General features: G+C 37.3%; 1 protein-coding gene across 1 annotated transcript; it reads left to right on the top strand.

The window, feature by feature from the left end:
* Nucleotides 1-388: 388 nt before the first annotated feature.
* On the top strand, nt 389-4,845 carry LOC145318577 (uncharacterized). Its single transcript, XM_080159948.1, has 5 exons — nt 389-538; nt 1,165-1,257; nt 1,788-1,886; nt 2,924-3,063; nt 4,080-4,845. The coding sequence occupies exons 1-5, from the start codon at nt 468-470 to the stop codon at nt 4,148-4,150; spliced, it is 474 nt and encodes a 157-aa protein (XP_080016074.1). The 5' UTR covers nt 389-467; the 3' UTR covers nt 4,151-4,845.
* Nucleotides 4,846-14,970: the final 10,125 nt, after the last annotated feature.

The following is a 14,970-nucleotide window of genomic DNA, read 5'->3' as shown; positions in this document are numbered from 1 at the left end:
ACGAATATAAAAATGTACAATCATAGGATTAAAACCATTTTTTAGCCGGTGCCTCCGGCAACTCGGGGCTAAAATAAACTGGGTTTAATCTTATAATTGTACATTCTGTATCCGCGGAAAGCCGTTCATAATACGATGCGAGAAATAACTATTCTTGAATGAAAGTGAGGGGAATAGAGGAAGAGGAGAGGACTAGGGAAAATAAAAATTGGAATCAATACACATGCAAGTAGACACGAACACTTATATAGTAGTTTCACTAGTAAAAAAATTGGATTAGATCATATTCATTTTATGACACACATAACAAAAAATATTATTTTAATACAGGTATTAAATATTCATAGACAAACAATAAAATTGAATATAAAAAAAAACTTAAGAACAAATCAAAAGTTGGGCAATACTACTAAAATTCAAAAGGATTAAATCATAGGGCTGTAATTTATTTAATTTCTTTAGACAAAATGCAAGGCAATAAAATGAAAACAATATTTTTCTGCATGTTTCTGATTCTTTCAGCACAAGCAAAGCAGAGGTATACAATTTGTCATAACTAATTTCTTGTAGGGTTGGGCCGGATACTTATTTGGCCGGATACCGGATTTCCGGCAGATTTCTAATACCGGATATCCGGTTTCGGCCGGATATCTGGTCAACGTTCGATATCCGACAATTTACCGGATAACCGGATATCCGGCGTCAAAAATTAGCCGGATATCATGTAACCGGATAGTTTTATTATCTGGTATCCGGCCGGATATTGAAAATGACCGGATATCCGGCCCAACCCTAATTTCTTGTTAACCTTATGAGCCTTAACAATATTATTATACATATTGTAATTATTTATCTCATCGTATTATAAACAGCTTTCCGCGGATATAAAAATGAATAATTTTAAGATTAAAACCAGATTTGTTCGCCACGGGCTAACAAAACTGGTTATAATATTTTTATATTCATAGAAAACCAGATATAATACGATACTATATGTACATGATTTTTCAGTGTGGCTGAGAACCGGTTCTAAACCAGCGGATATAAATCGGTTTCGAAGCCGTGCTAGATATGATTTAAGCTAATCTGTAAACCAAGTTTTTAAAAAGTTTTAAATTGTGTGTATAACACATTATCTGAGCTAACATACAATTTAAATTTTAGCAGAGACCCCAAACTGTTTTTAGTATCCTCAACCACAGCCACCACTGTTGCAACAACAACTTCTATCTTGAGTACTCTCACTTCCTGTTATTTGTAAGTAAATAAACATCAATTTTACTAATAGCTAGAATCATAAATTTTGATACTTATATGTTTTCAGCAAGTGTAACCATATTCATCGAAGGGGTTAGTACTACCTAGGTATGATGCAAGGTGCCCCGTGTCTAAAAAAAATATTTTCTAAAATGTTAAATCCATTATTCAGAATGTTATTTTAAGAGACAATTCATTTAGACACATGGCAACATTAATTTCCCCCTTAAAAGTAAGGGGGGGGGGGGGTTGAACAAAAATATGCGCACTTCGCTCATCAATTTAACAGTTGAAGGACAATTTTTGTGGTTGGACATAAAGGGGGGTGTATCCATACCAATAACCATAAAATAACAACCCTCGATTTTGGTTTAAGGGATGTTTAAAATAAGGGAGGAGGGGGGTCAAAATTTTGAGTCCGCCTCAAACACTCCTTTTGGCAAATACCTGTGCATGCAACTCAAAATTAAACATGTTAAAGGCTACAAATATTTAAAATAAAATTTTCTAATATTTCCACGTGTTTTAAGTATATCTGACAATAACAAGACAGCGGCTGTCTGTTCTGGTAGAAAGAAAAAAAGATCCCTTACTACTGATGAACAAATATCTTCTTCTGGTGTTACAAGGTACTATTTTAAACAAATTTTGTGTCTAATAATAAATGTCTGGCTGTCTAAGATATTTAGTAAAAAAGTGTCTTATTTTGGCTGCTATTTAAGGTAGACAAGTAATTTTTTTAAAGATACTTCTGACCAATAAGCAACCACTCTGTAAGTCACTTTTTTTAGTCTGTCAGTATGCTAGAGGACCTTAAATATTTTTGATTTTCTCTTTATATATTGGTGAAGATAATGCTGTTCTGGAATACAATAAATATGTGACTTTTTACCTGTTAGGAGAGAGAGTATTTTGGGTGAAGATTCATATGATCACTGATGAGCTACTATAAAACTAGATAATTCCCTTTTTCTGCCTCTAATGCTCATTTTTCATTCCATATTTTTGGATGTTCTTCTTACTTTTATAATTTATAGCTTCTTTTTAAAAGCGGAGCTTTTCTATGATTGGCGTCGGCCCGTACGTCCGTAACAGTGAGCTGTTTTCGTTAATTCAAACAGTTTAGAATTGTCCTATTGATTTCAAACTTTGCATGATGATTCATATAACAGTTAGAAAGCGCAGCAACTCTTTAGTCGTTACCATACGTACATTTAAAACATGATGTTTTTTTACTTTTTGAAACAAATGTTAGAATTATCCGAATAATCTGATTTTTGTTATACTAATAACTATTACAACAAGGTACAATTTTAAAATCGAATTATCTCTATAATCAAGTCCTTAAAATATAAGTATGTCCTCAAAGAGTATCTTGTATTTAAGATGTTTAATTATAATTTTGTTTAGTCTTACTCTTATGCATTAATATTCTGCTCATTTAGTTCTGACACTCTACAATTGTTAATGTTCGTTTGTCCTTCAATTTCAGAGCTTCGTTTTTATGGATGTTTTCAACCTTGTTTTATTATTGATGTTGTTATCATTGTCTGTTCTTTCTATTTACAGATTATATAATATATTAACTTTTTTGGCTTAAATCAAATTAAGTTATTTAATTACAATTCAAATTTATGTTTAAGATGTACACACACAATTTATTTAGTGACAAGATTATTCCTTCTGAAATTTCTTCATCTGTTGAAGCTGCCTCGTCAGACAGGAAAGGAAAATTTTTCTTTTACTACATGACCACAACATCTACTTCTACATCTACATCTACTTCAACCTCATCAAGCTTTACTGGTAGGTTATTATATTTTCAGGGAAAGTTATTTTTGTCAAACAGTTGTTTTGGTATTTGCTCTTTTATATCCAAAACAAAGTTGTAGCGATATATGTGGTTTACGACAGAGATAACTGCTGCCAAAATATTTGGTTGCTGCGTCTAAGGGTGGCTGTGGCTGAGTCTGAATGATGTTTATTACAAACAGCCAAGCATTCTTGATTCCGAGCAGTTAATTACCGTTGCAACTACAGGCTTGTCTGATATGTTTAGTTAGTTATGACTGTGGGCCTTGGCACTTTATAAAAATTCTTGCAGATGTAATTTTTTGGACCTTGTGGCGGATGCTTATTGGATATAGTTGAAAGCTGCACGGCTGATTGATATCGATAGCTTTTAATCGATTAATATCAAAAGACATTTTTTAAAGCGAATCTTTTCTAAAACTAGGGTCGGTCTGTATATACGTCCGCTAACTCTTTAAGTTTATTTAGACATGTTAGGATTTTGCAAGATGTTGTCCAATCAATTTCAAACTTTGCATGATGATTCCTATAACAATAGGAACAACTTAGGAAGCGTAGCAACTCTATAATCGTTACTTAAAAGTCCATACGTCCATTTAAAACATGCAGATTCTTTTTTACTTTTTCAACCACACTTTTTTGTATTATACAATTATCCTATTATCTAATTTTTTGAATAATGATTTCTAAGAGGACAGGATACATTTTATATACGAGGCTTCTCTATAATCAAATCCTAAAATTCAAAGAATGTTTTTTAACTGTATCCTATGATTACGCAATTTTTAAATTTATGTCCAATTTTGTTTAGGCTTAAAAAATTGTTTTCTGCTTATTAAGTTCTAACACTCTACAAAAGTAATTTATTCGTTTGTCTTTCCTTCTGATTGAAGAGCTTTGATGGATGTTGTCACTGATGTCTTTTTTGATGTAAAATTTGATCCAATTTTATTCTTCTCTCATTTTCTTTCTTGATATATTTTAAATGACTTTGTTTTTATATTTTTCAGGAATCTATACCATCGTGTTGACCCTGTGCACCCCATCTGGTGTTGTTACCAATTATTGTGGCAAGAAATAAACAATGAAGCAATCTAATTTGATTAACCTTATTTCTGCCTGTGAGTAATGATGGATGAATAATAGTTATTTCTCTTATTCATTCGAAACTGATTTATATCCGGTGAATTAGAACCGGTTTTCATCCATACTAAATAACTATTATAACCAGTTTTCTACAAATAGAAAAATGTACAATTATAAGATTTTAACCAGTTTTTTAGCCAGTGCCTTTTAATCTCATATTGTACATTTTATATCCGCGGAAAGCTGTTTATAATACGATGCGAGAAATAACTATTTTCGTTTTTTATAATACTCGTCATACTTGATTTATTATTCTAATTATTCTATCAATGTTTGATCACATGGTAATACTTAAAAAATTTCTCTCTTCCCTTTGGGGACAAAGAAACTATATTTTATTTTAAAACCCAATAAATTATAGAATAATAATAATAATATTTGCCATATGATCATTATATTGACATAATAATTGCAGTATTACAAAAAATGGAATATCTATTTTTGTCGTATTTTGGAAAAAAAATGTGTAAATTACAGTATAAAAATCTATTACGAATATTTCATACATAGATTTATACATTATCATTTAAAATTCGATAAAATCTTATAATAACTTCCTGAAAATTTATCTTATAATTTTTATAGTTAATTGTTATTTGTTATTTCATTGAATAAATATAAAGATATTAATTCTTGTTGAATTCTTGATCTTTAAAAGGATAACCATTCTTAAAAGCAAGATTTTCAATATAAGTGTTAATGTCCGCTTGTCCTACCGTTTCAGTGCTTCGCTTTTATGGATGTTGTCATCCTTGTTTTATTTAAATTTCATTAAAAAGTTAAAGGGACAAATAATTCTTCAGAGAAGCTTGGTAATGGATGTAAGTGATTTTGATATTTTTAAAATCAATTTATAAATAAAATATTCCTAACATTACCTTTTACTAGCACTCACTAGAGACACAACAGAGAAAATTACCATAGAAAATTATTATTATAAACAGAGATATATACTGAAACAATTTATAAAATGGACTGCATTGTCAAGAAATTTGTTAGGAAGGCCTAATTATATTAATTTGAAATAAAACAGCCACATCAAAGATATTATCTCAGGTATTTTCGAGAAATTTTGGAAGGAAGGCGTAATTATTTCACTTTGAAAGACAAATTGAATAGAAAATATTTTAAATAGATTTTACCAATCAAGTGTCCTAATGAAAATTAATAGGAAAATAAAAGTTAATGAAAATATGCAATTATATGATAATATATTAGATTTGCCTTTCTGGCCTCTTCTTACCTCATACACAAACAAACATGACCCTTAATATCCAGAGTGGCGAAAATGGCATGCTGATTGTTAAAAAAAAACAGTTTCCTTTTACTTTTTTTTATAAACAGTATTTCGTTAGAAATAAGGGTTTACAACCAAAAATTAGAGTCATAAGAGTAATATGTGAATAATTTGCTTTGTAAAAACAGCACAAACCCATGCAGCTTTGTAAATGCTGAACGGCTTAGAGGAAGAATCAGCTACTTATAGCTAGAGCCACTTTAAGCTACGCGCAGTTTAAGCCACCTCCAGCAGATACAAGAAACATAAGCCGTTACAAAGGCGTTGCTACAAAAGACCAACTCTACAAAAGACCAACACCTACAAAACACCTATATATTGTTATATAAACATCAAATTTATTGATAAAGTAATACATAATCAATACATGGCCGCAGCGCTCGGCCCCCTGGCCTGCCTAGCCGCGGGCACTCGGGCCCCTTGCCTATAACCTAACCTAACCTTACCTTACCTAAATATTGTAAAAAAATGTTAAAAATTTGAATAAAATTTACCAACCACTTTTTGTAAAATCCACAAAATTCTAAAATATAAATAAGTTAATGTACATTAAACATTTATATATAGGTTAGGTTAGATTATAGGCAAGGGGGCCGAGCGCCCGCGGCTAGGCAGGCCAGGGGGCCGAGCTCTGCGGCCATGACCCTCTAGCATTAAGATTTTTAAATGTTGGTCTTTTGTAGAGTTGGTCTTTTTTAGGTGTTGGTCTTTTGTAGCAATGCCTAGTTGGTCTTTTGTAGGTGTTAATCTTTTGTAGAGTTGGTCTTTTGTAGCAAAGCCGTTACAAAAAAAATCCATGCCGCAGACACCATTAGCCAATCTGCACTTAAAATGTGTGCAAACGCATGAAGAAATGGATGGCTGTCAATCCCTCGTAAATAAACAATATGAGCTTTTCAGTTTATACCAAAGGATGAACTATAAAGAAAACAGTAAAAGTGTCTGACTATGACGTCAGAAAAAATTAACAATTAACCAATGAGAGGCCGCTATATATTTTACCATTGTGAATACTGGCTTCTCATTGGTTAATTGTTAATTTTTTCTGACGTCATAGTCAGACACTTTTACTGTTTTCAACTATAAAACATATCTAGGATACAAAGTAGAATGATGTCTGTCCGTATGTCTGTCTGTCCGTCCGACCCTTAATATCTCGGTAACCACTGAACCGATTGGATTCTACTCTTTAGTGAATATACCTACTGGTCCTGTGGTAGTTTTAGGCTGTTTTCCTCCAACCTAACCCCAAAAAACAAAAGAATACCCCGTGTCTTAACCTCTTTTCGAGGAAGCTTTGTGTTTATCAAGTACGAAATTAATTCCTTATCATTAATCCTAAAACTAAGCGCAAATGTCGTCTTTTTAGCCTTTCCCTTCATAATGTGGCGCGGCATGGATTGTTTTGTTTATTATGATGCGCACGTTCTTTACTTTTGAATGAGATATGAGAGTGTGAAGATTTCGGAGAACAAAATTGGGCCTATCATTGGTCTCATTGTGTGTGAACGACCCTAGTATATCAGGGATTTGAAACCATAAGAGCTTCAGGTAGAATTTGTTAATTTTATTGGGAAGTATGGTGTATAGGACGATTATATGTAGTTTTAAAAAAGGCTTTAGCCAGCTAAGCATGAAACTTAATTATGATTAATATATGTTTTAGTAATTTTTATGTGCCTTTATTTTTGCATTTAACAATGATTTATTAAACCAAATAATTTTCCTTTAAAGCCAAAGTTTCCAAAGATTTTTACCGTAGAGAAAAATGATTTTTAAAAAGCAAATAAGATTACGTGGTTATAAATAACTGGAATTATGAACTAATTGATATTGTAATTTCAGGTCTTTGAAATAATTTCATCAATAAATCTATATTCAAACCTGCTGTTGAAACTTGATGGTTCCTGGTATTGGGGGTTTGTATGTTCGCCAACTGATCTCGTGAACTTCCCGCTAATTCGGAAGTCAAGCTCAACCAAAGTGTCATGGTTGAGACAATTTCAAAGTATCTGATGAATAGGCGTTAGCATTCATCAAGAGATCAATAGCATCCAGTGAATTATTGATGCAATAAACTGTGACAATTTTTCTGTGAAATAAGTACCTAGTGAATCAATATGCCACTAACCAAAAAGCAGAAAATTGAGCGAGCTATCGCTATTGGCAGTGAAAGGCTAGAAGTTTTTGATGAACAGTTAAAAGTGTTTTATGACAATCTAAAAGCCTGCCAAAGTTTTAGTTCATGTGAAAATGTGAATGTAAAATCAATTCGTGACATTTTTAGTGAGGTCAAGGACCAATCTGACCTAATAAAAAGTCTAAAACCTGCCGTGGAGTCTAGTGAGCTGCGCGAGTTCAAGCGTGATTTGGATGAAGCTAGTGAGCAGAAAACTGTTGCAGATAAAGTCTATGCGTCGTTGGAGCAGTGTACAAAAATTCTGTACTGGCTTGACAATGATTCAGACGACGCGAGGTCAAGCACTGTCGCCAGGAACCTCGACGTCATTGAGAAGGTGAAGATGGACATGGGAGTGCTTAAAATTTCCGTGGAGTTGCGCCAAGAAGTACGTGATATGTACCGAAGGCTTAGAGAGATGGAACGTCGTTCATCTAACCTGGATGAGAGTGGGACACCTGCCATGCTCTCCAGAAGTATGTCTGCCGTGGATATTCGGAGTTCCAACCCGCAGTATGGGCGCTGGGACAACAGTTTGTTGCCGTCGTTCGACGGTACTGACACGGATTACCCAAACTTTAAACAGGTCTTTAAGGATCTATGCTCTGGTTATGGATTTGCTGACCAGAGGTTAAGTCTGATGTTGTGTATGGAGAAGGTGATAACCAACCCGGAACTACGCAAGCAAGTGTCAGCGATTAGAGATCACAATGAACAATGGGCGTTTCTTGACCAGATGTTTTTATCAAACACTCGCCGGTTCATGAGGATTTTAACTAAGTTGAACAAGATGAAACCTGTGGATAAACCTGTGGACGTGGTTAGCGCAATTGCTACCTTCAAGAGCATGATGCAGGAGGTAGAAGCCATCGTTGGTTCTGCAGCTAAGGATTACAACCACCTAACTCTCATTCATATTTTTAAAGACAAGTGCCCTGAAAATTTGAGAGACAAAATTATGATGGAGCTAGGTAGCATGAACCAACCAAACATCCCGAAGATTGTTGAACTGCTGGAGAGGACCAGGGGTGCCATGTTGGCCGGTGATATGTCCTATGACAGTGGCGCCGGCAAGAGAAATCGTGACAGAGCTGCCGCCGCGCAAGTATCTGGCCGCAGCGACAATAAGAATGGAAAGGCTGGAAAGGACAAGGCTTCCAAGTGGAACAGTGCATGTCCTGTGGAGAGCTGCAAGGAGAAACACCCGATTTTCCGTTGCCTCACGTTCAAGAAGATGGATGTGGTTGACCGAAAGAAAGTTGTCCAGCAGAAGAAATTATGTGAGCTTTGCCTGTGTGACGGCCATACTGCTGACAAGTGTAATAAATCTGATAAGCTTGGTGTTTGTGGTACAAATAATTGCGACAGATACCATTCCAGGTTACTCCATGAGGCTAGTGCTGGTGTGAATACAGTCTACAAGTCAAGTTCTGCACCCAGCCCCTGTACCTTCTTACTTCAGTTAGTTCCTGTTGTAGCACCTGGCGGCGGCACCTGCCACGCCACGGTAATGTTTGACTCCGGGGCAAATTTGCCACTTGTGTCTGAGAAGTTATCCAACAAGTTGAAGCTGAAATCTACTGGCAGATATACAACTATTTCTGTAGCTGATGGCAGTGAGTCTTCCTGCCGCAACGTTGTGTTTTATCTGAAGGATAGGGACGGCAATCTGAGGGAGTTTGAGGCAGCTGTCATGCCTACCCTCGGCGGGGCCAACGAGATGCGCTCGGTCCACCCCGAAACTGCCGCCGAGATATTTAAAATGCCGCCAGAAAGGTTTACATATATTAGTGGAGGCTTAGATATCATCATTGGAAATACACATCCTGACGTGTTTCCTTCAACCTACCAGAAAGTGGGCCAGTCTATGTTGTGGCGAACCATTTTTGGTAGTGGTTTTATCTGTACGAGTGCTGATGGTGGAGCTGGAGATCAAAAGTCGGCTTATAAGGCTGTCAGTGTCAGTGGAGGCACTTTGCCAGACTTTCTGACGTCTGAATCGTTTGGCATACAGCCGCAGGCACTTTGTCCAGGATGTACTGCTTGTCAAGAGTGCAAGGCTATGGCCGACGGCACTACCTGGGACCAGCGTGAGAGGCAGAGGATAATTGAGGCAGGTTTAACCCTAGACTTGCAGTCCAACAAGTGGACAGGTCAATATGCTTATATTGAAGATCCTCACACTTTACCCTACAATGAAAGTTTAGCCCGCAAAATTGCTGAAAAGGATCGTGCCAGGATGGTCAAGGAAGGTACCTATGGAATGTATGTGGAGGTATTCAACGACGCCATAAGAAGAGGCGTTTTTCAAAAAGCCACGCCTGAAGAATTGCAGTATGAAGGACCTAAGTCTTGTTCATCAATAGTGGTTGCTTTCAAGGAGGATTCAAGTTCCACACCCATGCGATTGTGTGCAAATAGTTCTCTGACGTTCAAAGGTACCAGTTTTAATAACATAATGCTGGGAGGCCCGCCGCCAATGCAGAAGATTTTTTATCATTTGATGCTTTTCCGCGGTTACAAGGTTGGTATAACCGCGGATATCTCCAAGTTTTATAACTCCATCCTGGCCACAGAGTTCGACAGCCAGATGAAGAGAGTTTTATTTTCCCCGACGCCAGATGGTCCACTTGAAATTTACCTGACCAAAGTTGTGAATTTCGGCGAGTTAGCTGCGGGAAATTTGGCAGTTACAGCCCTGAAGTTGACGTCCCGCCTGTTCGGCGGAAAGAGTGAAGCAGAGGTCAAGGAGATGTATGGAGAGGGACAGATAAACGGTAGTGAAATTGTTGCTAAACCTGAATTATGGAAGGAGCCACAAATACCTACCTACCCTGATGAGGAATTCAAGTTACCTCAGATTCCAGTTGCAGTCAAGCTTGAGAAGCACAGCTTCATAGATGACGTTATTTCGGGAGCAGGATCGAAGCCAGAAGCCAAGGAGATGATGAAAGAGGCCGACAGGATTATCGGTAAAGGTAGTTTTTCCTTCAAACAAGTCATTTATTCTGGAGATGATTGCCAGCCTACCAAGGTTCTCGGGCTGATATGGAAGCCAGCCACCGATGTGTTGTCCATCGCCACAAGAGTCAACCAAGATGGTAAAGTCAAGGGAAGGAAGGTGAAAGAGGATGCTGATTTGTACAACCTCCAGGACGCCTTGGACGAGAATCTGACAAAGAAGATGGTCCACAGGTTCGCCGCCCAAACCTTCGACCCGATCGGGCTTTGCAGCCCTATTCTGTTGAGAATTAAACTTGTCCTGCGGAAAACATGTTTGCTGAATTTGGGCTGGCAAGATTTCATTCCAAAAAGTCTACGGGATGAACTTGTTCAGTCGCTGGAGGACAGAGCTGAGGTCGCTAAATTGGAGTTTGACCGTTGTGTGGTCCCGGATGAACCAACTGGCCTTCCATCCTTGATGATGTTTTCGGATGGGTCATCAGAGGCTTATGCATCTAATGCATATTTGAGGTGGCCAACTAGACAAGGATTTGAAACGTTTCTGCTAGCCACTAAGTCAAGAGTTGCGCCGGTCAAGTGTGAATCAATTCCACGCCTTGAATTGATGGGGTGCCAGATGTCCACAAGGTTGGCAAAGTCCGTCAGAGATGCCCTGCCCTTTGATGTTATCAGAGTGATGTACTTTACTGATTCATCGTGTGTTTTATCACAAATAGTCTCCAACAGTGCTATGCTGAACACATTTAATTCTCATCGTATTGGAGAAATTCAATCTGCAACCAACAAGGATGACTGGAGGTGGGTCCCGGGGACGCACAACGTTGCAGATTTGGGCACCAGAAGCACCTGCAAGGTATCAGATTTGGGACCAGGTTCCAGGTACAGATTGGGCCCAGAATGGTTGCGCCAGGATGAAAGTGCGTGGCCGGTGAAAACTGCCGAAGAAGTCAAGCAGGTTTTACCCCCAGAGGAGTTGAATACCAAAATGGTTAAGTTATGTTCAATGAAAGTTGCCGGAGAAGCCGCTGAAGATGTCTTTAGGTTTAAGCACAGGAGATCATTTGGACAGGCCAAACGTATTATGGCAGCTGTCCTGCAAGTTGCGAACACCTGGTTGAAGAAGCTAAAGAGCAGACAAGAAGGTAAGACTACAGCCGCTGGTAGTCATGTAGCAGCCGCAGATTCTGTGTACAAGCCGTCTTTGTACAATTTTATGGCGGCGGCGGAACTTTTCATTGTGTCACGAAGCCAAGAGGATGAGTGGATAAATGACGCTAAAGGCAATTATGCGTCATTAAATCCATTAGTGCATGAAGTATCATTGACCTGGCATGTCGTTGGTTCCGGTGGAAAGTATGTGACCAGGGAGATGAGGATTCTTAAGATGGTTGGTCGTGGACAGCCAGTCATTGACGCCATTACTGGTGGCCGTAAATTGATATTTGAAGACATGCCAGGTTTAATAATTTTGGAGCCTGGTAATTGGTTAGCTGCTGTTTTTATGAGAGAAGCGCATGTTGAGCTTCACTCTGGTGTCCGTGGAACTTTAGCTGAGAGCCGCCGTTGGTGCTGGATTGTGAAGGCAAGGAGGTTGGCCATCATGGAAGTGAAGAAATGTTGGCCCTGCAGTGTTGAGAGGGCTAAGGAATGTCGTGCTACCATGAAGGAGGTGTTACCTGACAAGTTGGTCCCGAGCAGGCCTTTTGAAGCTGTGCAAGTCGACCTGATGGGTCCGCTGGTTACGAGGAGAGCTGCCGCCAAAACGAGGAGTCAGACAGCAACGAAGAAGGTGTGGGTGTTCGTGGTGGTCTGCAGATTCTCAGGGGCGTTGTGGTTAGATGCCTTGGAAAAGTATGATACCAGCAGTATCCTGTTGTCCCTGCGCAAGTTGGAAGCTGTTCATTGTCTGCCGAAGATCATAGTAAGCGACATGGGCACACAATTATCCGGTGCTCGCAAGGTTTTAGAGCAGAAGTTGGGCAGCCAGGTAGAGTTTTCTTGGTCTCAGATCCCGGCCCGAGCCCACCATTATATTGGGCAGGCTGAGAAAATGGTGGGATTAACCAAGAGATTGCTGTCCAAGAAGTTGGTGAATAGCTCTGTTAATTTCAACGAGCTCCTGGTGCTGTTGGCGGAGGTCAGCAAGTTGATGAATAGCAGACCATTGACGATAGAAGCTGCGAACGACGTGGAGAATTGGCGGCTGATCACCCCTGGCCAGCTGCTGGGAAATGTTGACCGCCAGCCGTTGTGCAATGTGGCGATGAAACCGGAGGACCAAATTTCCTCCAGGTTGAAGTTGTTGGAAGACTTGTCTGCCCAGTTTTGGACTGCCTACCGCCAGGAGATCCTACCGAAGATATTACGGATGTCCAAGTGGAAGGATGAGATGGCAGAGCCACTAGCTGACGGAGATATAGTTCTGGTTACAAGTACCAATCCCCTGATGAGATGTTTGAGGATGGGCCGAGTGACGAGAATTGAGGATGGGAGAAAGACTGCAAGAGTCTTGTTCAGACTGACAGATAAATCTCCCCTAGAAGAACATGCTGTATCAGTCAGGCAGTTGTTAAAAATTATGATTAATAATTGATTCTTATTTTATGGAAATTGAGATTTTTTTTAGTAAAAAGCCACATTTTTCATATGCCTATTTTTATGCCTAAAATAAGAATCAAATGAAATGCGATTAAATATTCTTCTATTTCATATGCTCAAATTTAATTTTATTGAGCTTAATTTCTTTTCAAAAGTACAATTCATTTTAAAACTTACCTGAAAAGTTTAACAAAAAGGAATAAATGTGTCGAGGTTGCGTGATTCGATATTTATTCTAAGAAAAAAATCAAGTATTTCTTTAGCAGATTTTTTTAAAAATTATATATGAATTTCAATCAAGTAAAACATTTTTATTCAGATCAAGGAATGATTGAAAATTCATATTTAAAGTCTCATTTTTTTTTACAAAGAAAAATTGGTATTTTTTTCATAATTTCAATGAAAATTCTAACGAGGATATTATTTTGCTATTCTTTAAGTATTAAAAAGTTTTATTGTTGATTAAGATATTACAGTTCTTATTCATTAGGTTTGAAAAACTTTCTGCCCAAGGATTTTGAAAAATTTTTTCTTACTACTCTTTTTGATGCTTAACAAATTTAGTTTTAAGTACCTATAAATCTTAATTTTCTTGTCTAAGATTTATTTCGTTTTATTTTTACCATTATTGTTTACATTTACATTTCAACCTGATTTCGTAGGTACTTATTGATTTATTAATAATGATTTATTACCTATTGATTATGAAATGATTATTATTTAGTATAGTTGTTATATTTACAACATCATGATTAATAGGATTATCTATTTTAGGATTTGTGTATGTGATCTTGTGATTGTCATGTGCATGGAATGTTGTATGGTACAAACCAATCCCCATCCTTCTATCCTAAAATGTGAGGTATTATGAGTCCTAGTGAGGAGTATAATATTGTGTATGCATTTCACGGGGTTTCATTTAGTTAGGAGCAAAATTGTCACGTTTCGGGATGTGGCCATTCTCATGTGATTATGGTGAGTTGAGTTTAGTGAGAAATGTTGCTAGTGCTCAGCGCAAAAAAACCTTGAATCTCGTTAAGGAAGTTAATTTGACTTTCAAACGGGGGGTGTGTCTTAACCTCTTTTCGAGGAAGCTTTGTGTTTATCAAGTACGAAATTAATTCCTTATCATTAATCCTAAAACTAAGCGCAAATGTCGTCTTTTTAGCCTTTCCCTTCATAATGTGGCGCGGCATGGATTGTTTTGTTTATTATGATGCGCACGTTCTTTACTTTTGAATGAGATATGAGAGTGTGAAGATTTCGGAGAACAAAATTGGGCCTATCATTGGTCTCATTGTGTGTGAACGACCCTAGTATATCAGGGATTTGAAACCATAAGAGCTTCAGGTAGAATTTGTTAATTTTATTGGGAAGTATGGTGTATAGGACGATTATATGTAGTTTTAAAAAAGGCTTTAGCCAGCTAAGCATGAAACTTAATTATGATTAATATATGTTTTAGTAATTTTTATGTGCCTTTATTTTTGCATTTAACAATGATTTATTAAACCAAATAATTTTCCTTTAAAGCCAAAGTTTCCAAAGATTTTTACCGTAGAGAAAAATGATTTTTAAAAAGCAAATAAGATTACGTGGTTATAAATAACTGGAATTATGAACTAATTGATATTGTAATTTCAGGTCTTTGAAATAATTTCATCAATAAATCTATATTCAAACCTGCTGTTGAAACTTGATGGTTCCTGGTATTGGG

The sequence above is a fragment of the Acartia tonsa genome, chromosome 5 (genome assembly GCF_053477335.1).
Source record: "Acartia tonsa isolate MP-2025a chromosome 5, ASM5347733v1, whole genome shotgun sequence".
In the NCBI taxonomy this organism is placed as follows: domain Eukaryota; kingdom Metazoa; phylum Arthropoda; class Copepoda; order Calanoida; family Acartiidae; genus Acartia; species Acartia tonsa.
This window is presented reverse-complemented; position numbering and strand designations above follow the sequence as displayed.

Excerpts from the sequence above, each read along its gene's own strand:
- LOC145318577 (XM_080159948.1), top strand. The coding sequence starts at position 468 with ATGCAAGGCAATAAAATGAAAACAATATTTTTCTGCATGTTTCTGATT. Across the intron at positions 1,887-2,923 it reads TCTTCTTCTGGTGTTACAAG|TGACAAGATTATTCCTTCTG; the intron begins GTACTATTTTAA and ends CAATTTATTTAG. Across the intron at positions 3,064-4,079 it reads AACCTCATCAAGCTTTACTG|GAATCTATACCATCGTGTTG; the intron begins GTAGGTTATTAT and ends TATATTTTTCAG.